General features: G+C 38.5%; 1 protein-coding gene across 1 annotated transcript in view; it reads left to right on the top strand.

The window, feature by feature from the left end:
* Positions 1-26,821, top strand: part of LOC126476194 (CAD protein) — a 554,755-nt gene that overhangs the window by 179,916 nt on the left and 348,018 nt on the right. Inside the window, exon 15 of the mRNA XM_050103525.1 lies at positions 1,630-1,837. Within this exon, the coding sequence (XP_049959482.1) occupies positions 1,630-1,837 (208 nt within the window). The remainder of the gene's footprint in view (positions 1-1,629; positions 1,838-26,821) is intronic.

The following is a 26,821-nucleotide window of genomic DNA, read 5'->3' as shown; positions in this document are numbered from 1 at the left end:
AGAAAGCGCTGAGTCTACAAGATTCCCTGCCATTGCGGGAAAGTCTATATTGGACAAACAGTTTGTATGGTCCAGGATTGTTGCATGGAGCATCATCTCTACACACATTTATTTCAGCCAGAAAAATCTACAGTGGCAGAAAATTGTTTACAGAAGGATATAAAATGTTGTATGATGAGACACAAGTGATTGTCCTGCGTCACAGTTCTGGGACTGTGTATAGAAAGAAGCCATTGAAGTCTGGCTATCTGACAATTTTACAAACAGCAATAAGTGGTATCCTTTAAGAGTTGGAACCCTGTTCTGTTTGACATTAAGAAACAATGGTCATTGTCTCAGTCTTCAAAAGCTGTCAATAGTGTTTGATATTGATTTATCATTTCTGCAAGTGTTCACCACCGATGCGCTGTTGGGCCTGCCACTAGACGGCAGTTATTTTCACACATGCATGGTGGACCCATGATTGGTGTATAAAGGAGCCCCCGCGGCATGTTTCATTTCAGTTCTGACAAGATAGTGCTATGACCTACTCACCTGAAGATGGCGGCCAGGTGGACCGCCAAAATATTGTGTCCAGGTGACGAGATGTTCCAACTGGAGACCCGATATGAATACAATGAATTATTACTCTGGGAAAGTTTATGAAGCCACAGTAAACTTACCAGCTGCATCTCCATCATAGGGATTATTCCGTATTCTTGTCATGTATGGAAACTGGTTTAGCACTCCCTCCTGTTAAGAAATTTTCTTTCCTTTTCATCCGCTGTTTCCTTTTTAACCCTTTTCTTCCTTTTTCATACTTACCTCTTAAATTTTTTTACAGATCTTTTGGTGCCCCTCGAAGCTTCAGACAATTCACACACTTAGTCTCATGTTTTGCTTTTCTGCTCCCACATTACAGCATAAGTTATTTTAGTTTCAATGGCATGATATTTCTCCTCTATAATTTTAAGGAGAATTCGTTCTTCCTTGGGGGAAAAATTAGCCTGCCTAATCATCTGTTTACTATCTGCCATTGTGTCAAACAGCATATGAGACAGATTTCCTTCACAGAAACTTTCAAAACAATGAAAAAGATGGATAGGTAAATATATATATTACCATAAACATATGTACCATCTGCTACAAATATTGTGCAGATTAACTGGCAGTAAAATTTAATCTTTCGATGGTGAGAACCAACGTTAATTTACTGTACGTTTATTCTGACCTTAAAGTTTACTGGAAATTAATTTCTCTTGCTTTGCTGGGCATTGTAAGAATAGGCCAAAGAGAGCTTCCTTAAAGGTCAGTGCAAATAATATCTCTTTGTAGGCTCCATCCAGTGGAAAGCGTGATGCAGTGTGAAGGGAAATTTGTTGTGCTACTTCTAATGTATAATGCAATCTTGATTTTTGACGTATCAGTGTATTATTTTTCTTCTGAATTATCTCCGTAGGAATGTGTGGCCACATATAATTTTAATCTTACTGAAAGAATAATTTTGACTTATTTCACAATAAAAGAGGTTGTGTATCAACAGCTGAAAGTTTTAAAATATAATATTATAATTATACAAAAAATAAGACTATGTTACAGTTATAAGTATCTCTCTTTTCTAATGCAAATATTTTCACATTGGTTTTGCAGATGGAAGGAGTTGACAAACTTGGAGTCTGCAAAAGAATTTTGTGAAGAAGTTGGCTACCCTTGTTTGGTAAGACCATCGTATGTCTTGAGTGGAGCAGCAATGAATGTTGCTCACACACCACAGGATCTTGAGACATACTTAAAGTCAGCAAGTGACGTCAGCAAAGAACACCCAGTTGTTATATCAAAATTCCTTCTGGAAGCAAAGGTAAAAGTAATAGTGAGATTTAAATACAGAAGATAATTTGTGTGGTTTTTCCCCCTCACAATTTTCATGCAATTAACTGCACATTGTTCTAAATATTAAGTTACTTAAAGCAATTACTAATTGTTCACTCTTTCTTTCAAACAGTTGTTCATTCTGTTACAGTGTGAGATCACTGAATGGTAAACAGTTGCAGTAGACTGTATTTAAACTTTCTGTACAGCACTAATTAGATAGCTTGTTTTAATGAAATGTGGGTAGTATTCTTGCAGCATGGCAAACTACATGGCATTTAAGCTGACTTTCCATATTGATATGAATATAATAGAGGGAAACATTCCACGTGGGAAAAATATATCTAAATATATCAATATTTCCATATTGATATATAGATTTAAGACTTCACAGGAAATAATATATATACTATTTATTTCTTCAAGGGTTCACATGCAGAGGAATGCCAAACATGGCTATCAGCATGTGAGCTAGACAAATGTTGGATCATAAGCTGCTCCTCAAAATTGTATGCTGGAACATACAAAGTGTTTAAGCTGAACTTGCCTCAGATATCAAGGTTACTCTGTTGTCACATCTTCCGATGGCATGTAATTTCTCTGCAGCCACATTATTTTAATACTCTAAACACGACAGTTACCAAACAGTCAACAAGCTCATTTCTTTGAAAAGTAAATTGTCTGATCTTCTGTAATCCCACGATACACATGATTCAAATACTTAGTTATGCTTTTGCTATCATAATGTGCAAGAACACTTGTTAACTATATACTGACCTGCTAGTAACATTGCTATATGCTGTGATGTTAAATGGTGGTTTGTTGTGAAAGTGACAAAATACCAAATTTTTATGAAGAGTTACATATGCTGAACCAGGAACATACCAAGTTGCTAAAATTCCAATCCTTAAATCCTCCCTCCACCCCTCCCCCCATCTTCTATTGTATGTGTAGTGCATTTATCATAATAAATGAAATTGTTAAATTTGCAATCATACTATATTTAACTATATTTTATAATTCATTATACAGTTACCAGACCACTGATGATAATAGTACAATTAGTTTTTGATAAAACATTTCTTGATGAATAAATCTAAATTTGATTCACTAAAACCATCTGTGCTTAAAAGTTCTACCCTGCTAGTAGTTATGTGTTAGGACTGACTTACATTAATTGAAAGCCCTTATTCTCCACTTCACAATGAACATCTTACTTTCTCCAGAAATTGTGCATTAAAAAGTTATTAGTATTTAAAATTATCATTGTCTGGAATGTTCAAATTTTAAAATGTGAGCTTGTCAAAATTCCAGTGTTATATTTTGAATGCCCTGATGCTTCTGATAACAAAAATGTGTAACTTTCCTAGAGAAACATGATAGTTTGTAAAATATTCAGATTGAAAACTTTAACTTCGTAGAAAATTCACAGCTAGTTTTGGAAATCCCAGTGTACAATGAACCACCACCACCATAAAAAGTACCTTTGATTTTATTCACTTTCTTATTATAGTTAATCAAAACTACTTCACTATCAAATGTGGATTTTGTATTTATTTATTTATTTCTACTTTGCTCTCTCTGTTACTTGGTACGTAACTGCAAACAGTTAACAAATATCCAAAGCATACAGAATAGGTTTCCAAATATGTGAGTAGTTTGAAGACTTCGTAAGTAGTACAACCCAGTACATTGTCCTCGACAGTGAGTGTTCATCAGTCAATGGTATCATCAGGAGCACACCAGGGAAGTGTGATAGGACCTCTTTTGTTCTCAACATACATAAATGATCTTTTGGATAGGGCAAGCAGCAATCTGAGATTGTTTGCTGCTGATGGTTTAGTATAAGGGAAAGTATAATCATTAAGTGACTGTAGAAGGATACAGGACAATTTAGAAAATATGTTTGGTGTCATAATGCTAGCCTGCTCTAAATGTAGAAAAATGTAAGCTAATGCAGATAATAGAAAAAATGGCCCTGTAATTGTAGAAAACAATATTAGTGGTGTGCTGCTTGAAACAGTCACATAAAATACCTATCCATAATGTTGCAAAGCAATATTAAATGGAACATAGGGACAGCAAGTGGTTCACTTTGGTTTTTTGGGAGAATTTTAAGCAACTGTTGCTCATCTATAAAGAAGACCATGTATAGGACACTACTGCTACCCAATCTTGAGTACTGCTTGAGTGTTAGGTTGGATTCAAGGAACACATGAAGAGGCATGCTGATAGATTTATCATCAGTAGGTTCAATCCGTGTGCAAGTTTTAAGCAAATGTTCCTTGAACTCAAATGGAAATCCCTGAAGGAAAGGAGATGTGCTTTCCCAAAACACTCTTGAGAAAATTTAGAAAACTGGCATTTGCATCTGACAACAGAACAATTTTTCTGCCACCAAGGCACATTTCATATGAAGTCCATAAAGACAACTGTAATTAACCCATTCCAGAAGTCCACTAATACCTATCGTCCCTAATCAAATCCTTAGGTCCCTCCCAAAATCTTTCCCAAGATCCATCTCCTCCTTCATCCCAGTGACACCCTGCACCCAGTTTCTACATGCTTCCAAAACTACATAAACACAATAATCCTGGACACAAAGTATATCTGGTACTGTACTACCACTTCAAGAATCTCTACTCTTGTCAGTCAACACCTCCAATGAATTTCCTGTTGCCTAGTCTCTTATATAAGACACAGACCACCACCCCATTACCACCTGCATCCCTACTCATCACTGAATCTGATGGGAGTACTTTCTTAGGTTAAGATCAGTGTCCAATCACCCTACATTGATTGAAGACCGGGATGTACTAGAGATGTTAAAATATCACAAGATTCTCATAACAGTACAGTGAAAAATAATGTTGGTATGTCACAAGCTTCGCATAAAAGCACAGTGAAAAATAATGTTATTTATAGCATCAGAATATCAGGGGATTAAAAAACAAAGTAGATGAGCTGCTTGTTTGTTTAGAAGATTTGAAAACTGAGTATAGTACAGATGCACTATGCCTGTCTGAGCATCATATAGACACAGGTATGGAAATGGTAAATATAGGTGGATATAAGTGTACAGCACATGTAATTACAGATACTATGAAGAGAGGTGGAGTTTCCATATATGTTAAAATCTGTCATAGTGTGAAAAATTTGGAAATTAAAAAAACATTGTGTAGCTCAACATATAGAAACATGTGTGTGTGAACTTAAACTAAATAATGGCACTTTTATAATTGTAGCAGTGTATAGGTCCCCATTGGAAAATTTTCAACTATTTTTGAAAAAATGTGTGTCTTTGTTGTGCTATCTGTCAGCCAGAGGAAAGCAAATTATTGTTTGTGGTGATTTCAATGTACATTTTCTGAAAGAGTCTGATAGAAAGTTTGACCTTGAAGTATTACTTGCTTCTTTCAATTTGATATCAATTATTGATTTTCCTACTCGGGTGGTACAGGAAAGCAGCACACTGATAGATAATGTTTTCATAGACCAACATAAATTTAATCAAATAAAAACTTTTCCTGTTAAGAATGGTCTGTCTGTTCGTGATGCACAGCTACTTACAGTATACGATATAACTCCATACAGTAATGAAAAACAGTCCTACAAAATAGTGCATTCAATTAACGATTTAACAATTAAAATTTTTAGGGAAAGCTTGCGACATTTAGTCTGGGTGAGATGTACAGGGAACATGGTGCTAATTTAAAATTTAACCTATTTCCTGATAACTTTGAGTATATTTGAAAACAGTTTCCCTAAGAAAACAGTGTAATATAATTGTAAGAAACCATGTAAAAAGCCATGGCTCACTAAAGGGATAAAAATATGTTGTTAACAGAAAAGGGAGATGTATCTTATAGCTAGGAGGAGTAATGAACCTGAAACAGTGAAACATTGTAAAAACTACTGCACTGCATTAAGAAAAGTTATTAAAAAGTCCAGATAACAAAATTAAAACAATTTGGATCATTGTTTAAAGGGAAACAGGGCAACCGAGAGCACAGGGAGACTGTATTTCTATCAAACACAATGAAAAGTTTTTAACAAGAAGTCAGAAGTAGAAAACAGGTTAATAATCATTTTTTTAAGTGTTGTGGAGAAAATAGGATCCAGCTATTCATTAGAAAATGCAAGGCAGTAATGGAAGAGGCAGTACCTATCAAATTTGATTAAATTGAAATTCAACCCACATCTCCGACTGAAATTAGGAAAATAATAAATTCACTCAAGAGTAAAAGCTCACATGGAATTGATGGTATTTCCAACAGAGTGCTAAAAGCTTGCTCCCAACATACAAGTAGGAGTCACATATGTAGTAGCTCACTGAACCAGGCATTTTTCCAGATAGACTGAAATATGCTACTGTTCAACCATTGTATAAAAAAGGGGATAGGTGTGATGCTAACAACTGCTGCCCAATCTCACTTCTGACCACTTGATCCAAAATTCTTGAAAAAGTAATGTATTCAAGAGCAGCATCACATGGTTGTAAAAATGAAGTACTAACAAAATGTCAGTTTGGTTTTCAGAAAGGATTTTCAACAGAAAATGCTATAAATGCTATCACTGATCAAATATTAAATGCACTGAATAACCAAATGTTACCCAATGGGATATTTTGTGATCTCCCAAAGGCTTTTGATTGTGTGAATCATGGAATTCTTAAAGATAAAGATTGTGGTATGAGTGGGACAGTTCACAAATGGTTTAATTCAAACTGGAAGAATGCAGAAGGTTGAAATTAACAGTAGAGATAGTCTGCAAAAATCAGCAGAGTCCTCTAACTGGGGAGGTATCAAGAATGGTGCCCCTTGGTGTTCAGTCTTGGGTTCCTTATTGTTCTTAATATATATTAAGGGCTTGCCACTATAAATTCATGAAGATGCAAAGCTAGTTCTTTTTGCTGATGATAAAGGTATAGTAATCGCACCAAACAAGCAAGAATCAGCTGAGGAAATTGTAAATAATGTCTTTGAGAAAATTATTAAGTGGTTCTCTGCATATGGACTCACTAAATTTAGAGAAAACACAATTTATACAATTCCGTACAGTAAATGGCATAAATATAGACTAAGAACAGAAGTCTGTTGCTAAGGAAGAATACTCAAAATTTCTGGGTGTGTGCATTGATAAAAAATTGAATTGGAAGAAACACATTAATGATCTGCTGAAACAGTTAGGTTCAGCTACTTACACTATTAGGATTATTGTAAATTTTGGTGATAAACATATCAGTAAATTTGCCTACTATGCCTGTTTTCATTCACTACTTTCATATGGCATCATATTTTGGGGCAGTTCATCATTAAGAGGGAAAGTATTCATTGCACAGAAGTTTGTAATCAGAATAATAGCTGGAGCCTACCCTAGATCACCTTGCAGACCTTTACTTAAGGAACTCTGGATATTCACTGTGCCTTCACAATACATATATTCACTTATGAAATTTGTCATTCATAATCCATCCCAATTCAAAAATAACATTGAAGTGCATAGCTACAACACTAGAAGAAAAGATGATCTTCACTATTCTCGATTAAATCTCACTTTGGCACAGAAAGGGATGAATTATGCTGTCACAATCTTTGCTCATTTGCCAAATAGTATTAAAAGTCCGAGAGAGAGCCAACCCAAATTTAAAAGCAAATTGAAAGAATTTCTGAATGACAACTACTCCTACTCAATAGATGAATTCTTAGATATGTAGTAGTAACTGTAAAAAATAAATAAATAAATAAATAAAAAGTAAACAATTAATTATTTTGTGTAAAGAAAACTTATGTTAAAGTGACATGTTCCACGTCATTACAAAATGTCATATTCGTGATCTCGAATCAGTGTTGTTTATAGGAGGGATCATCCACAACTGACCATCTGCTTAGGTTGGAAACAGCAATCGGACAGGTTTTTCTAAATGGCTCACTGGTTCCTTCAGAGTCAATGGTACCAGCTCTTGTTCTTCTTTGCTATCACCATTCAGCAGTTCCCTGATAATCCCATGTATCCCATTCTCTTTACATGTGAGGGATGTTGTCGTCCTGATACAAGCCCTCAGGTGAGACTACTGGTTGGAATGCACCTCGCTTTACTCTGTCAGGATATCTGTATCCCCTCCCCAGGTTGTGCTCCCTTTGAATGGTGCCCAGGCCATGGATTAGAATTGTATGTATGTATGTATGTATGTATGTATGTTTGAACAGACTTTCAGTGAAAAATAACTGTTCATTCAAGTGGATTCAAAATTAATGGAGCAAAAAGAAAGTTTTCTGTGACTACAGTAATAACTTCATTTCAGAAATACTCATTTAGACTAAAAGGTTAACTCTCACTGTTCTTATGACCATTCACAGCTGTCTGATGTGGGTTTCATTTGTGTGAGTGCAAATATCTGTATGGTACTGAATTTTCTGGAGGCCCACTCCAATGTAACTCAATCAGTGGAGTTAAATGTGCCCACTATGTAGTGCCTTAGCTGCTGGAAGTCACGTGGAAATGGGAGAATGTAAAACATGTCCTTCACACATCCCCAAAGAAAAAAAAAAGGCATTAAGGCCAGGAGAACTGGGAGCCACAGTGTGAAAAGCCCATCGTTTGACGCAGCATGACCAATCCAACACTGAGGAAGATGTTTGTTGAGGTAGCTACATACAAAGTTGTAAAAATGTAGCAGGGCTCAATCCTGCTGCAAAATGAAGTTGGGTACCCATTCTGTCAACTGAGGTGAGAGAGAGTGAGAGAGAGAGAGAGAGAGAGAGAGAGAGAGAGAGAGAGAGAGAGAGAGAGAGATAGTGCAGATGAGGGTGAGAGGATATTGATTCTGCGAAGGAGAAAGAACCAAAGACTCTATGGTAAGTTATTGTACAGAAGTGTGAAGTTTTGGAAATTCACATTCATGTTCCAGAGAAACATGTGGACTCCCCCCCCTCCCTGCATATTCTCAAATTATAAATGGTCACTCAGTTACTTCAGTAAAATGTGGCTTCATCAGAGGACAAAAGTCTGGCTGGGAAACCATCCACCTTCATCTGTGCTTGAAAATTGATGCACTGTTGCCTCTGTTCTGGTTTATCAACTGGTTTTGATACCTGCAACATAAGAATTCTGCAAGACTTAAACTGCAGATGCTTGAGCAACACATGCTCCACAGTTGACTGAGACAGATTCACTTCTCTACTGACACGACACATGGATTTTCTGGGGCTTATTTCATAGAGCGTACAAATAGTTTCCACCACTTCATTTTAACAGATGGCTATCCTGTGGTTTTCTTCTTGAATATGCATCCTGTTTCCTTGAATTGCTTGGCCATTAGCAGTGTTGTGAAGGTGTGGTACAAAGTACCAAACTTGATCTGAAAACATCTTTGAACAACAATTATTGATGATGATTTTGTGTATCCTTTGATATATCAGTGATGAAGAATAATGGCAACTTTTCTTTGTTTCTGGCATAAACTGAGAGTGTTAACCTTCAAGTATCTATGTGTATTTATGAAACAGGCATTACTGTAATTACAGGAATAATTTTTCTTTTTGTGTCATTCAGTTTGAATCACCCTGTCTTTGTGTTTCCAGTAGTGAAATTTAGTTTTGTGTTAAGAGCTTGCAAAATTTGAAATTTTAGTGTACAGCTGGAAATTTTTTAGTGTGTGCACGTGTGCATACGCACATCTGTGTCTTATAAGCAGCCAATCAATGGCAAAAGCTGTAGCCCCTTCAGTAGTGTTGGAACTCCTGGAAACCCCATTGTCATTGTCACTGTCTTCTGGTATGTAACAGCTGAATGGTCTGCCTTCATTCGAAGGTGAGTGATGGGCAGTAGTGTGTATGCATATGTCTAGGCAGAGGACAAAAGTGGGAACTGGTTGCATGGCTGCACACTTATGCACTAGTAACAGGCATGACATGCTATACAGCCCAGACAAGTGCAGAGGTCAGGTATGCTTGTTACTTGAAGCTCCAATACTAGGTGAGCTTTTGAGCCCCTCAGGGAAATAACAGGCAGGTCAGGAAAGTATGCCAGCCTGCATTCGATATGTTTGTCAGGTCGTCTCATCCAAGATGTGAAGGCTCTACTGGCAGCTATCAAAAACATTCTGTGCAACCAGCTGCAAATTGTGGCTCATGTTGTCCTAAACGTTGCTCTCAGCATTTGGCTGATTTGGTGAAGGAAGCTATCGTTACATATGGGTCACTCTTCAACTGTCTCCACATTTGGTGTTAATAGCCCCCCCCCCCCCCCCCCCGAATGAACCTTACCCACCAAAGGTTATGGAGGAGGAGGAGGAGGAGGAGGAGTTGGAGTTGGGACAAGGCTTCTCCAGTGCTGCAGGAGATGTCAGATCCCCCCATGCAGTCGGATTCTGAACTGATGTTTATGAATGTGGTTCCATTCCCACTGATGGCAGGCAGTGATCCAACAGTGTAATGGGCTGTTGTGGCCCCTTCACACCTAACCTGGTCACCAGTCACATGATCATTCAGTGGAATTGTAATAGGTGCCATTGTCACTTGCCAGACCACCACCACCACCACCACCACCACCACCACCACCACCTTACTTCCTGTTCTTTTGCAGTTTGCATTGCTCTCAAAGACATGCACTTAACTGGTGACCATTCTCCAATGCTCTGTGGTTATTGTGCATTCTGTTTTAACAGTGCTGGTCCTGAGAGGGCATCCAGAGGGGTCTTGATGCAACAGCAGTGTTGGTGAAAATGACCTCAGTGATTAACATTTGCAACTTGTTCCTACCTCCAAGCAGGCCATTTAATTACACAGAATTGACTACAATAATCCAACAGCTCCCTCCTTTTTTTCCTGGTTGGGAACTACTGTCCACAGCACGTTGTTGGAGGAGTACTGATCTGTGGTGTTATCAATGATGGTTCTCCTACCCATTTCAGTGCGGCCCATGCCACCTTTTCAGCTATCAATTTAACAATCTCTGACCCTAATCCAGTAGTTTTGCTCTATTGTTCACTACACAGTGACCACTTTCCAGTGATCCTGTCATTTCCTTGCTACTGCCAGACAGACTGACTACCATGCTGGTACTTTAGAGTGCCAACTGGCCTTTGTATGCCTCTGCAGCTACATTTTTTTTACCTCTCTGTAGGATAGTATTGATGAAGTTGCGGAAGGTGTCTCAGATGCAGTTATCCACACTGCTGGAACTGCTATTCCCCTTGCTACTGGCCTGCTGTCCCCCCTCTACTCCCCCACTGTTGGCCAGTGCTCTGCTGGACTACTGGACTAAAGACATCACAACAACTATTCATGATCACTGATAAGCCCTTCAGTGATTCAAATTAAATCTTTCACAGACCAACTGCATTGCTTTTAAGCAAATTCATGCTAAGGCTTTCACAGTAACAAGGAATGATGGGAGCACTATGTCTCCTCTGTTGAGACGTACACCTCTTCATCTCAGCTGCTCAGCTGTGGGCCAAGCTCCATTTCCTTAGGGGCTGCCAATGTTCAACAGCTGTTCTGGTTCTTGTCCTACAGGGTGATATGTGAACCAATTCATTAGTTCTTGCAAAACACCTTGTGACCCACTTTGCATCAGCATTGGCATCGTCATCCTATCCAGCTACCTTTCTACTGCAGAAGCAAGATGATCAAGATATTGCCTTATGTTTCACTCCCCAGCGAGATGAATCATTTAATGGACCCTTCACTGACTGGGAATTGTCTCGGGCTCTTGACTCGGCCCAAGACACAGCCCCAGGCCCTAATTCAACTCAGTCAGATGATCCAACACCAGAATGTTCTCCAAAGGCAACATCCCCTCATGGCCTTCAACCATCTTTGGCTCCAAGGCCTTCCCCTCACAATGGCGAGATGGCGTAGTTGTCACATTTCTTAAGCCAGGCAAGAACCCAACATCTCTCATTAGTAACTAGTTGATTAGCCTGACCAATGTACTCTGTAAGCTGCTTAAAAGGATGATTTCCCACAGATTTTGCTGGGTCTCAAATCAGTGTTGTTTATAGGAGGGATCATCCACAACTGACCACCTGCTTAGGTTGGAAACAGCAATCAGACAGGTTTTTCTAAATGGCTCACCACCTCCTTCAGAGTCAATGGTACCAGCTCTTGTTCTTCCTTGCTATCACCATTCAGCAGTTCCCTGATAATCCCATGTATCCCATTCTCTTTACATGTGAGGGATGTTGTCCTCCTGATACAAGCCCTCAGGCGAGACTACTGGTTGGAATGCATCTCGCTTTCCTCTGTCAAGATATCTGTATCCCCCCCCCCCCCCCCCCCCAGGTTGTGCTCCGTTTGAATGGTGCCCAGGCCATGGATTAGAACCAATCTCTTCCGAGGTCCTAAAGGCCCCCCCCCCCCCCCCCCTGACCCTCAGATATCTGATAAACTGTGGATCTGGCAGGATATGCTTTTACATCTTCTGTCTGTATGGAATGCCATTTGCTGTCTGGAGCCTGTAGTGTGTTTATGGCAGATCTTATGGCTATTAGCAGAGTCCTCCATTTTATTAAAGCAGCCTCCCTGACCATGTTTTTATTTGTACTTACTCAATGAGCAGCCTCCAGGGAGTTGACTGATGCTATTCTTGCCACCCTTTGGTATCTGCTGTTCATGACCTCATTGACCTTCGTGATGATGTCCCAAGTCATATGCATATCCCAAAGACTGAATCGGCCAAATGTTTGTGTAGAAGAGCACTTACTTGCTCCCTGTTCACTTTGCCAATCCCAGGTGCAGATTTTTGGTGCATACTGGATCTCTGCTCACTCAGAAATGGAATGACATTTGGTGTGCTACTGCCACATCTAATAAACTCCACACAGTCAAGGAAATTGCTGTAGCATGGTGCTCTTCCTCCCACTCCTTCTGGAAGGAATCAACAGTTATATGTTGTCCTCACATAAGTTTGATAGGTTGACCCACTGTTTTATTTCGTGTAACAATCCAACTTCACATTGTGGTTGTGGAGCCTTACAGACAGTAGTTCTGATATCCATTATGTTTTTAGCCATCTCACTTTTACTGTTATGAACCTCTCGACTAGGGCAGAAAACGTCCTCGATGTGTCTCTGCTTCCAGATGTACCACTCTTGCATCAAGAGACTGATGACCACATGGTTTGGTCCCTTTCCTCCTCCCCCCTCCCTCTCCCCGTCCACCTTTCAACGTCAACCACCCAACAAATTACTTGGGGTTGCAAGCCCAGCTTATTATTTGTAGCATTGTATCCAGTGTCCATCTCAGTCCTTCAGTTAGGAGAGAAGGGATCATCTACATAAGATGCTCGGACAAGTCTACAGTGATATTGGATGCAAATTTCTTGAACTCTGATATTGGGTAGAGAACTGAAGACCCCTCTCATCTCAATAGGTCAGGTCTCCACTGCACACAGGAAGTGACTATTAAGTTGACAGAGTACATATGGCAGGCACATAGGACATTTTTGGGTTAGAGGAATTACTCCTTCAGATTATTGATGACGTGTCTGCGAAAACTGAAGATAGAGCAGCCACATTATTCCCAGAGAACATTCATCCTTGCAGATTGGAAAGAGAATAGGTTAGTATGAGATTAGTAAATGGCAGGAGCATCCATGGTCAGAGCCCAGAATTAATATTGCTTATTTAAGTTAAAATAGCCCAGATAGTATTAAGAACAGAATGCTGGTTGAAACTGGGAGAGTACCAACGAAATTCTAAATAGAAATTTGAATAAATATCGCAGGGTTAGGTTAGATGGTGGTGGTGTATTATTTATTGCTGTCAAGGATTCGATAATACCTGGTGAGATTATTACAAAATTCAGTTTGTGAGCTATAGAATGGGAGAGTCATGTGATCAAAACTGTAGAGGTGGGGATTCATGTGATGTTATTCTGCATGTCTTGTCCAGAAATTACTTTGAGCAGATTACTAGAGAACCAACTCATGATGGTAACATCTTGGACCACATAACAACAATCAGATCTGCACTTTATGAATCATTTAACATTGAGGATGGCATCAGTGATGCTGTGATAGCATCAGTGATGGTTATAAAGGAGATTAAGAAAATTAAGAAAATATTTTGCATAACAAGAGATGAGATAAAAATTGCAAAGTATCTGGGTAGTCAGCATCAAATGTTCAGTTCAGAAGATGAAGATGTGGAACACAAATGCATACAATTCAAATTGTTCTTCAGTTCATCCTAGACAAGTCTGCTGCTAGCAAAGATTTAAGAGATGAGGAGGACCCACCCTGGTTCAATACCAATGTTGGAACACTGCCACAAAACCGAAGATCTTTTAATCTCAGATTTAAGTGAAATAAAAGCCTATCTGACAAAAGCTGAATGAAGCAAATGTATGACAATAAGAAAAATGAGAGAAGTTTTAAGTGAATTAGAAACTAATATTTTGACAACCATTCTTACTAAAAACCCAATGAAATTGCAGTCTTATGTATCATCAGCAAGTGGATCAAAATTGTCCTTTCTATTGCTCAGTGACCACTCTGATGCCAAAACTGAAGATAACAGAGAAAAAGACAGAATACTGTATTTGGTCATTTGAACTGTTTTGTCATGGTTTGTCCTTTGAATCATAGCATGAAAGCCAAAATGGCAGGAATTGTAAAGTGTATTCTGTTCTGTTTTCATTGCAGGCTGAATAATTAATTAGAGTTTTTGAATTGGAAATGTTTAAAAGTCATAAAACATTTCCTGTTCAAAGACATTAATGGAAATTAATTAAATGCCTTTACGGCCAGCTGAACACACACCATCAAACATATTAGAAATAAACTTTCTAGGATATTTAATAGTAAAGGTTCTTGGTTATATTTTCTTCAGTGGGAAGCTTTACGTCTTCTTTCTGCTGTGATGGTTGTTTCAAATAGGGCCACCATAAGAGTTGCTAATTGTTGACTTTGTCACCTAGTGAAAGGAACTTGTATTTCAATGTGGTGAGATGAACTGTTTATCAAGTAAATTGATAGGCAGTGTCATTCACTCCGTGTTGTTTATATCAACCCAAATTCAATACTGTTAACAAAACTGTTATGATAGGAAGAGTGATAAAAATGTTGGCATCCTCTGTTCGAGAGACACCACTGACTCCTCTTTCTGCTGTTTATTTATTTTTTATTTTATTTTTGTTTAAAAAAAAAAAAGACAGCCACATCTCTCTCATCATCTAACAGAACCTCTGCAGCACTTCCTTTTTAATCTTACATATACCTCTATGGAAACATCTAGAAAGCACCATTATACCTGCCCCTACTGTGGGCTGTGGTTTCATACACGTAGCACAAAGAACAAAATTTCCTTTTCTTATTCATTTATGCTAATTTATAGATTTTATGTTTTTTGCGCAGAGGGGGACGGTTCAGTCATCTGCTTTCATGGCTAAAGGGTCAGAAACCTTTATTCTACCATTCAACTATTGGCATATTGTTGGCATATTATTTGACTAATGGGTGTCGGCTATGTGGGAACTTAATTTTAATCAGATTCTTTGTATCTCATATATTTTATCAAAAATTTTCTTACACTATATTAAAATTACAAATAAATCAATTACTTTACACATATAAGGAAAATATTAGGAATTGTGTTTCACCTGGTGCAGTTCTTTTCACATTCAGTTAAATATTTATCTTTCTTTATCTACATTTATGACAGTTACATGTCTTACCTTTACTTCGTAACAAAAATTTGCACCTTCCCTGTCCTTTGTTTTTCTATTGTTGTTGAGTTGTCGGCATGAGCTGGCTACATTGTTTGAAGTTTCTTGTGGCTGTTGTTTTCCATACCACGTGGAGCATTACTCGCGCATGTGGTATAGAGCAAGCAATTCATAGTGTCCATTTAGGGTAACAATTTACACATGCCTATGGATTCCAAAAGCTAAGACGGTCTCCACCGTACTGTGAGGCCAGTGGTCCCTGCTGGGCCAGCTGTCTCTGGAAGAAATCTTGGTAGACATTTTGGTGAGTGTTGACCTTTCCGTTAGCACACATGCCACTGTTGTGCTTATTCAGCACAGTACCGCAGATTCTGTAAACTTTCTGCATTGCAGATGATGATTGCCTACTTGAACCGTCACACAGCACTATTTTTTAATCACTAGGTGGCAACTCGATGCATTTGAGACACATTGCACTACTTACATAGCACTCTTTCACATGTATGTGCACTTTCTAAAAAATCTGATCTGGCATAAGATCGGTTGTCACATGTTTACAAAACATATGTGAACAAATTTACAAAGACATGAAACAAGTAAGTCATACAATCACAGTTACAAGAAAATCTTACCTATATTCTAATTAGAGGTTCCTCATAATTAATTTTAGTTGACACCTTCATTTTTAGCTCTAAGAAAATTTGCTCCTCCTTTTTTTTTTCGTTTCTTTTCTTTCAGTGAGTGAAGAATTTACTTCTCAAAATTTTTTACATCCCTCATAACAATCTAAAAATTGATATAATCATCAACACAATCAAGAACAGTTTCGTTGCTACATCAGAAGAGGAAAAGCATTGGAAATACTGGTTGTGAATCCATGTTCTGGTCACACCATAGTGTTTCCTACATTCCTGTCTGTCTCAAATCCTTTATTTATTATCTATTATTTATGTTTTTCACTTGGCTAATCACTGTTGAAATATAGTCTGTATAATGTTCAGGTTCACTGGTTACTCTGCATTTGAATATAGTGTTAGTGTTTCTACAAAGCCAATTTCGTATTACTCTTTGTAAAATGTGAACATAAAATGTTAATTTACCCTCAAATGTGACCTGTATAACCATGTATGTATTTCATTGGACATAGCACTCAAAGGCTTATGTAAATGCTAAACACATATGCTAAGTTATTGTGAGATACACTGTACTTGTTATTATTCTTCAGCTGGCAAATCTACACAAATCTACACTGGTGTTCAGGTGTTTCAGCATACTGAGTGTAAATATACCTACTTATACTCCTTTCCATAAATTCACACCCAATCACAATTATAAATAAGTTGAAACTGGTATGAGGAAGGTGCCTTTTATTTGGCACCTTCCACCTTCAATTCAATCAGTGTGTTCTCTCTCTCTCTCTCTCTCTCTCTCTCTCTCTCTCTCTCTCTCTCTCTCTCTCTCTCACACACACACACACACACACACACACACACACACACACACATATATATATATATATATATATATATATATGCTGTTATGAAAATTAACTTGCCTTGAGGCTTGTAGTTGCTAGCTATGCAAAGTTTTTGCCATTTTAATCATGTGTGCCTAATTTCATTTTCTTCTTAATTTTTTTTCTTATTCAGTACATTAGTTCTTCGTATTCACTTTCATATAAAAGTAGTTTTCAATGGAATAATGTGAAGTACTGTATAATTGTCATAGCTTAATGAGTTCTAGTTTTATGTAAATAACATAGCTCTTTCTTATTGTAAGTAGTTGTATATATATAATCACACTTAATTTTAGGCCCATCACTGTATTTATTAGTGTGTTCCTCTTCATAGCTTACTCACTAACATTTGTTTTATTTATTACTTTAGTATAATCAGAGGTTTCTGTAAATTGTTCTATCCTTGTGCGAGACCATAACTCTTCCCATGTAAATAATTCCTTTTGTATATAGCTTCTTACTCTGATACATCTTTCTTCTCGTACATAGTCCTACATCTATGTATGTATGTTTGTATGTGTGAAGTTGGTTTTGAAGTTTGTTACATACTAATGTGGCAAAATGGACTTGTCACTTTATAAAATATTCCACACCAGCAAAATCTGTGTAGAAAATAAAAAGTGTGTGGTAGTAATACTTGTTACACATGTTTATTCTTTGGTTAATACATTTACTAGTGATAGAGGTTGTCAAGTGTACTCTTTGTTTCTATAACTGGTTGTATACATAACATTAAAAAAATGCTACTTCACTTGTTTGAATTTCCTGTAATTTGGTCTTGTGTATGTGTGAGTATTTACTTAATGCAGTTTATTCATAGCATTTCCTTTGTGCAGTTAAGTCTTATTTTGTCATTTTCTCTGGTTAATGTCTGAATGATCCACTGTCTCTTAAATTCAATCATTGTTTGTTAAGCAGCATGCTAGTGCGTTGGGTATAGAATGCATGCTTGAATATGGCCACTGCAGACACTTCCCCCTCCCCCCCCCCGGTCAGTCTACTGACTGGTTTGATGTGGCCCGCCACGAATTCCTTCCCTGTGCTAACCTCTTCATCTCAGAGTAGCACTTGCAACCTACATCCTCAATTATTTGCTTGACATATTCCAATCTCTGTCTTCCTCTACAGTTTTTGCCCTCTACAGCTCCCTCTAGTACCATGGAAGTCGTTCCCTCATGTCTTATCAGATGTCCTATCATCCTGTCCCTTCTCCTTATCAGTGTTTTCCACATATTCCTTTCCGCTCCGATTCTGCGTAGAACCTCCTCATTCCTTACCTTAGCAGTCCACCTAATTTTCAACATTCGTCTATAGCACCACATCTCAAATGCTTCAATTCTCTTCTGTTCCGATTTTCCCACAGTCCATGTTTCACTACCATACAATGCTGTACTCCAGACGTACATCCTCAGAAATTTCTTCCTCAAATTAAGGCCGGTATTTGATATTAGTAGACTTCTCTTGGCCAGAAATGCCTTTTTTGCCATAGCAAGTCTGCTTTTGATGTCCTCCTTGCTCTGTCCGTCATTGGTTATTTTACTGCCGAGGTAGCAGAATTCCTTAACTTCATTGACTTCGTGACCATCAATCCTGATATTAAGTTTCTCACTGTTCTCATTTCTACTACTTCTCATTACCTTCGTCTTTCTCCGATTTACTCTCAAACCATACTGTGTACTCATTAGACTGTTCATGCCGTTCAGCAGATCATTTAATTCTTCTTCACTTTCACTCAGGATAGCAATGTCATCAGCGAATCATATCATTGATATCCTTTCACCTTGTATTTTAATTCCACTCCTGAACCTTTCTTTTATTTCCATCATTGCTTCCTCGATGTACAGATTGAAGAGTAGGGGCGAAAGGCTACAGCCTTGTCTTACACCCTTCTTAATACGAGCACTTCGTTCTTGATCGTTCACTCTTATTATTCCCTCTTGGTTGTTGTACATATTGTGTATGACCTGTCTCTCCCTATAGCTTACCCCTACTTTTTTCAGAATCTCGAACAGCTTGCACCATTTTATATTGTCGAACGCTTTTTCCAGGTCGACAAATCCTGTGAAAGTGTCTTGATTTTTCTCTAGCCTTGCTTCCATTATTAGCCGTAATGTCAGAATTGCCTCTCTCGTCCCTTTACTTTTCCTAAAGCCAAACTGATAGTCACCTAACGCATTCTCAATTTTCTTTTCCATTCTTCTGTATATTATTCTTGTAAGCAGCTTCGATGCATGAGCTGTTAAGCTGATTGTGCGATAATTCTCGCACTTGTCAGCTCTTGCCGTCTTCGGAATTGTGTGGATGATGCTTTTCCGAAAGTCAGGTGGTATATCGCCAGACTCATATATTCTACACACCAACGTGAATAGTCGTTTTGTTGCCACTTCCCCCAATGATTTTAGAAATTCTAATGGAATGTTATCTATCCCTTCTGCCTTATTTTGACCGTAAGTCCTCCAAAGCTCTTTTAAATTCCGATTCTAATACTGGATCCCCTATCTCTTCTAAATCGACTCCTGTTTCTTCTTCTATCACATCAGACAAATCTTCACCCTCATAGAGGCTTTCAATGTATTCTTTCCACCTATCTGCTCTCTCCTCTGCATTTAACAGTGGAATTCCCGTTGCACTCTTAATGTTACCACCGTTGCTTTTAATGTCACCAAAGGTTGTTTTGACTTTCCTGTATGCTGAATCTGTCCTTCCGACAATCATATCTTTTTCGATGTCTTCACATTTTTCCTGCAGCCATATCGTCTTAGCTTCCCTGCACTTCCTATTTATTTCATTCCTCAGCGACTTGTATTTCTGTATTCCTGATTTTCCCGGATAATGTTTGTACTTCCTCCTTTCCTCAATCAACTGAAGTATTTCTTCTGTTACCCATGGTTTCTTTGCAGCTACCTACTTTGTACCTATGTTTTCCTTCCCAACTTTTGTGATGGCCCTTTTTAGAGGTGTCCATTCCTCTTCAACTGTACTGCCTACTGCGCTATTCCTTATTGTTGTATCTATAGCGTTAGAGAACTTCAAACGTATCTCGTCATTCCTTAGTACTTCTGTATCCCACTTCTTTGCATATTGATTCTTCCTGACTAATGTCTTGAACTTCAGCCTACTCTTCATCACTACTATATTGTGATCTGAGTCTATATCTGCTCCTGGGTACACCTTACAATCCAGTATCTGATTTCGGAATCTCTGTCTGACTATGATGTAATCTAATTGAAATCTTCCTGTATCTCCCGGCCTTTTCCAAGTTATACCTCCTCCTCTTGTGATTTTTGAACAGGGTATTCGCTATTACTAGCTGAAACTTGTTACAGAACTCAATTAGTCTTTCTCCTCTTTCATTCCTTGTTCCAAGCCCATATTCTCCAGTAACCTTTTCTTCTACTCCTTCCCCTACAACTGCATTCCAGTCGCCCGTGACTATTAAATTTTCGTCCCCCTTTACATACTGCATTACCCTTTCAATATCCTCATACACTTTCTCTATCTGTTGATCTTCGGCTTGCGACGTCGGCATGTATACCTGAACTATCGTTGTCTGTGTTGGTCTGCTGTTGATTCTGATTAGAACAACCAGGTCACTGAACTGTTCACAGTAACACACCCTCTGCCCTACCTTCCTATTCATAACGAATCCTACACCTGTTATACCATTTTCTGCTGCTGTTGATATTACCCGATACTCATCTGACCAGAAATCTTTGTCTTCCTTCCACTTCACTTCACTGACCCCTACTATATCTAGATTGAGCCTTTGCATTTCCCTTTTCAGATTTTCTAGTTTCCCTACCACGTTCAAGCTCCTGACATTCCACGCCCTGACTTGTAGAACGTTATCCTTTCATTGATTATTCAATCTTTTTCTCATGGTAACCTCTCCCTTGGCAGTCCCCTCCCAGAGATCCGAATGGGGGATTATTCCAGAATCTTTTGCCAATGGAGAGATCATCATGACACTTCTTCAAATACAGGCCACATGTCCTGTGGATACACGTTACGTGTCTTTAATGCAGTGGTTTCCATTGCCTTCTGCATCCTCATGTCATTGATCATTCCTGATTCTTCCGCCTTTAGGGGCAATTTCCCACCCCTAGGACAAGAGAGTGCCCTGAACCTCTATCCACTCCTCCGCCCTCTTTGACAAGGCCGTTGGCAGAATGAGGCTGACTTCTTATGCCAGAAGTCTTCGGCCGCCAATGCTGATAATTTATCAAAATTTAGGCAGTGGCGGGGATCGAACCCGGGACCGAAGACGTTTTGATTATAAATCAAAGATGCTACCCCTAGACCATGGGTACGGACAGACTTAGGTCTGTCTAAAAAGTATGTGACCTGTGAGTTTCCTGTGCAAAATAGAGACTATAGCACGGTGGCACTGTACACAGTAAAGGAAGAGACCATTGTGCTTATGTGTGAATTTTGTCCCCGCCTTCCAGTGCTTCAGTCGCTGCCTGTCGGTTGTTCATCAGATTACAGATTCTCTCAAGATGACTGAACGTGTTGAGCAAAGATACTGCATCAAATTTTGTCAAAAGCTTGGTGATTCTCAAAGCAAAACGATTTGTAAGATTCAGCAGGTGTTTGGAGAAGGTGTGATGGGTGTAATACAAATTAAGGAGTGGTTCAACCAATTCAAAAATGGTCGCACATCAGCGGAGAGGGACCAGCATTCTGGCAGGCTTCAAACTGCTCAGAGTGCAGCTGTTGTTGAGAGGGTGCAAAATTTGGTGATGGCAGGTCGTTGTTTGACCATGCGGGAGATTGCCCAAGAGGTTGCAGTTTTGTGTGATGATTTGAACCTGCACCGAGTGGCTGTGAAATTTGTGCCCAAGTTGTTGTTGCCGGAACAAAAAGACTTCAGTTTTGATGTTGCACAGGACATTCTGGACACAACCAACACTGATCCTGGGTTTCTGAACATCGTGATAACTGGAGATGAGTCATGGGTGTACGGGTATGACCCAGAAACAAAAAGACAGTCATTGCAACTGAAGTATCCAGAGTCTCCAAGGCTGTAGAAAGTGCGACAGGTGTGAAGCAAAATCAAGGTGATGCTGGCTGCCTTTTTTGATGTCCAGAAGGACAAACAGTGACAAAGGAGTACTATCAAGATGTTCTCCAGTGACTCTGTGACACAGTTTAGTGCAAAAGACCAGACATGTGGATGGTGAGAAACTGGCAACTGCATCACGACAATGCACCCGCACACTCCTTCCCTCTCATTGTCCCAAGCTTAGGCTGCTAGACTGTACTGTTGCCATTCATATTCACTGTTTACAACTTCTATTTAACATACAGTTTGTGTATTGTCATTTTGGTCTGAATAGGATAACAAAATTGTTATAATAGATTTCAAAGAATCTTCATACAATTATACCTAATCTAACATTCACTGTGAGATTGTCCAAATTGTTTCAAAAGGAATAGGGATATTTTGCATGTAGTTAAGTGAAAATGTATATTCTGTCAAATTTTTTCTGTCAGACTCTCCAAACGTCTTTAAGGATTATAGATAGTCATATTTTCTGTAAGGACTGTAGGCACTGAAGTGGTTTAGGTGTATTGACCTCTTATGTTTTATGTGTAAATTCTTTTATATCTGTATGTGCATATAATCCACACGTGTTCACTGTTTTTAGATGGTTCAACAAATAGCATCCAACATGTGGTATTCTTTGTATGATGTATGGTCTTGTGTATAACTTCTGCCATTTTTTGTTAAGCTTTATGTGTTTGCTCATGTCCAATCTGAAAAGTAGTTGTGCAACCTATTTCGTTATCATACTGTTTTTTTCCTAGCTTGTGCCTTTGTATTCACCATTATTAAGGCTTGTCTAACATTTTCTTCTAACAGTTTCTCTCTCTCTCTCTCTCTCTCTCTCTCTCTCTCTCTCTCTCTCTCTCTCTCTCTCTCTTTCTCTCTCTTTGAAAATTTAGGTAAGGGCTTAACCCAGTCATCTATTTTATAATTCTAATACATTAATTCAATAGGTGTAAAACCTGTTAATGAATGTGGCAAATTATTTACTATTTACTGGAAAGGCATCACATATTCAAACCACTTTTTGTGTCTGTGTGGTGTATATATTCTGATTAACTTGTTAAACTCATGAAGTACCCATTCTATTGGGACAGCCTCGGGATGAAATTTGGATACATAAATGTGTGTTATGTTAAGACTTCACAAATTCTTCCACTTCACACTTGTGAAGTTAATTGCATTATCGTGAGAGTAGTTTTTGGTTTACCCACGCTCACAAAATATTCTCTCAAATTTCACTTGGTTGTAAGCCATGCCAATTGAATTTTAGTGGTATATCTGCAGATATTTAGTAAACACATCATACAAGGCTATTATATATTTCCCCCCTCCTTTTCCCATCAGAAAAGGTCCTGTGCATCAATTGGTATGAGGTCAAGGGATTTTACTGGGATAATTGGATGTAATTTATTGAATTGTGGTATGTTTAAGTGTTTGGTATTTTGACAGATTACACATTCCTTGATGGCATATTGTACTCTACATTTAAGGTTAGGGAGATAGCAACACGTCATTATTTTCTGAGCACCTTGATTACACTATAGTGACCCCATGAGTTATACTTATACCACGTGATATTCGAATTGTTCGCACACTGCAGTGAGCGTGTCTTCAGTTACAGCTTCCACAGTGCTGTATGTGATGTCTCAGTTCATTCATTGTTATTGGTAATGAATGCACATAAACAGTGTCTCTTATAAACCCCCACAAGAAATAATCACATACAGTCAGATCCGGTAACCTTGGTACAATGCAACCGATCGATCGTTCAGTAATCCTTTGATTTAAAAGTTCCCGCAAGTCCAGATGCTAGTGTGACAGTGCCCCATCCTGTTGGATAATGAATTCATCTGTATCAGTCTCCAACAGCAGGTAAAGAAAGTTCTGAAGCATATCCAGGTTTGTGCTTCCTGCAACACTGTTCTCGACAAAGAAAAATGGGCCTTACACCTTTTCCTGTAAAACTGCAGAAAACACATGAAATTCTGGAGAGTCTCTCACATTCTGTACAACTTCATGTAGTTGTTCTGTACCCTGTATTCTCATGTTTTGACAGTTTACCTTTCCATTTAAATGGAATGTCGCCTCATCACTAAACACAAAGTGTGGAAGGAAACTGTCATCCTCAATCTTGCCAAGAACGAAATTACAGAACTCCACATGTTGTTGTCATCTTCACAAATAGCTTGCAGTAGCTGAATTTTGTGTAGTTTCATGTGTAAAGGTTAATGCACTGCATGCCAGATGGACATTGGGGGGCATTTTGAGCTGCATGAGAAGTGGATTTCTGTGGACTCCTCGTGAAACTATGGCGGATGCATTAGACGTCTGTGTCAGACATTCGGGATGGCCCGTCAATTTGCTTTCACACAAACAACCTGTTGCTTGGAATTGTTCATGCCGTCATCATGCCCCATACTGTAGCAGGTCCACATTATATCTAGTACAAGAGTCGAACTGAACAGTTATTACTGGCCCGCACTTTGCAAAACATAGACACCATTATTATTAGAACTGAAGTGGGTGTCCACTGCTGCTACCTAGCAGGAACCATGTAAAACTTGAGTGTTTGCTCTTTCCAACAGTATGCTGTTCACATACATATCTCAAATAACATAATAGTTATGATTTTTTTTTTAAATCAGACTATTCTTTTTGCTACACTCAGTATACACTTTGGGTAAACACACACACACCAGTTACCAGATTGAGGCATTCAGCGATAAAACAAAACTCCAGTATGTAATTTGTGTGTTCTCAAGTCTGCATTGTCAGTATTTGTTAGTTGTTGCCTTACCTTATTTCATCGCGTATCTTGCACTTGCAGTTGACTTCTATTTTTACACATTTTCATGTAATAGTTGCATTTATGTACCATTGTGCATGAGTAGAATCCTGTACTTCGTTTATTCATTTTCTATCATTTGTTTTATCTGCACATAGGTCATCTCACATATCAAATTCTTTGGCATACCTTGTGAAATAATTGTATATTAGCATCATGCCCCCACTCTTGTTTTTGGTCAGTGGCAGGGGGTCTAGGCCATCCAATTGCCGTTTACTGTCTGGGAAGGCGGGTTGCTGCCAGTCCCATCAGTCACTTGTACAGTGTTTACAACATAATCAGTATTTTGACAGATTCTATTCTGCACATAATCGAGGGTGGGGTTTTACTGATTTTAGTTCATGCCACTCCCGTAGCTCATTTGTAGTCTGACTGCCCTCGTAAATGAGGTCAATCAAATCCACAACCATAAGAAAGTATTCTAGGTTATAAGTTGGCACAGTTACCAGTTTCCTATGAATTTTATTTGGGAAACCAGTCTTTAATATTCTCAAAACACCAACATGTGATATTGGATTGCTCCAGTATCTTGTCTTGTTAAAGTATCTTTCGAAATACAGGTGCAGTCTGACTTGTTTTACGTTAAGTGGTGTGGGTCAAAAACTGCCATTCGTAGTCTTTCCTGAATTCCTGGAGACCAGTATTTCTCTAGGAAAGCCTCTTCAAATTCTTCATATGTTTGACAACTGTGCATCACCTAGTTTGAAACCAACAACAAACTGAATCTTCTTCATTTCGGACCAGTGCCAGAGTAAAGCATTTCTAAAAGGCCTCACAAAGACAACAGGGCATGTTTTCTTGAATTTTTGTGAGAAGATTGTGAATTGAATTGTCTCTGTTTTATTAGACCTTTGTGTATTATGACTGAGAATTGGCCAGGCCTTATGTCATCAGATAGTGAAGCCATTCTGCACCTTTACAAAGATGGTAATGCCGTGTGTGATGATACTGGCACATACGGTTGATTGTTTGCAAACTATTCTTTTTCACTCTTGTCATAATCTTGCTTTTGTGAAACAGTGTTGGCATGACTACTGTCTAGTACTGATTTTCTATTTTAATTAGCTGCAGAATGCAGTTTGTTCAATTTGTCTCTTTCACTGATAGGTTTGTAATGAATCTTACCTTATATTACTTTCATATCACTATCCATTTTAGTGAGAATTTTGTGTTCTCTTTTGTTTATGATCTTTTCAACCGTGTCAACATAAGTTTTTTGTTCCCTGGCATACTTTCCAGCGAGGGTAGAATTGCTGTCAAAGATGCTCACCTTAGATCTCTCATGTAATCTTTTTACATCCTTATTGGTACGGTTGTACTCGGTTTTCAAAAAAGTTTGTTCTAAAGTCAGAAAACGTACATCTTGAAAGAGTTTTTGTACATCATCCAGTACATTTTTTCATGCTGACTCGATTTCAGATATGTGTGTTTGATTTGTTGTTCCCACCTGAGCTAAGCTCTGATGTGCACTTAGTAAACTACTGTGTGCTGTTGCAAGTTCCTCAACTTCATGTGTACTGTGATCTTGATCTTCATTCATACTAAAAAAATTCTTGTCTAGCTCATTGTACATATTAGTAAATTATGTATCTAATTTATTAGTTGCATCTGACAACTGTATGTTAAAGTTAGACCAAAAAGTCATGACACTTTTGAACGACTCTGAAAACTTGCATACTAAGGTACTGAGTCCTTGATCTAAATTGCCAAGACCAGTAGACACATTAATGATTTTTGTACTGAAGTCTATATCCAGTCATATGGATTTCTGTAAGCATTGTTCCATGATTGATACCTGCAAATGATGATTGCGAAGTGTGTGCATGAGTGTCCATTCTGTTCACTCAACATGGAGCTCAAAAAATTTGGGGAGGCTTGCGTCCCTCAAC

Source organism: Schistocerca serialis, chromosome 1, assembly GCF_023864345.2.
Source record: "Schistocerca serialis cubense isolate TAMUIC-IGC-003099 chromosome 1, iqSchSeri2.2, whole genome shotgun sequence".
Lineage (NCBI taxonomy): Eukaryota > Metazoa > Arthropoda > Insecta > Orthoptera > Acrididae > Schistocerca > Schistocerca serialis.
Note: the sequence above shows the minus strand (reverse complement) of the source record. Positions and strands in the feature narration are given on the sequence as shown.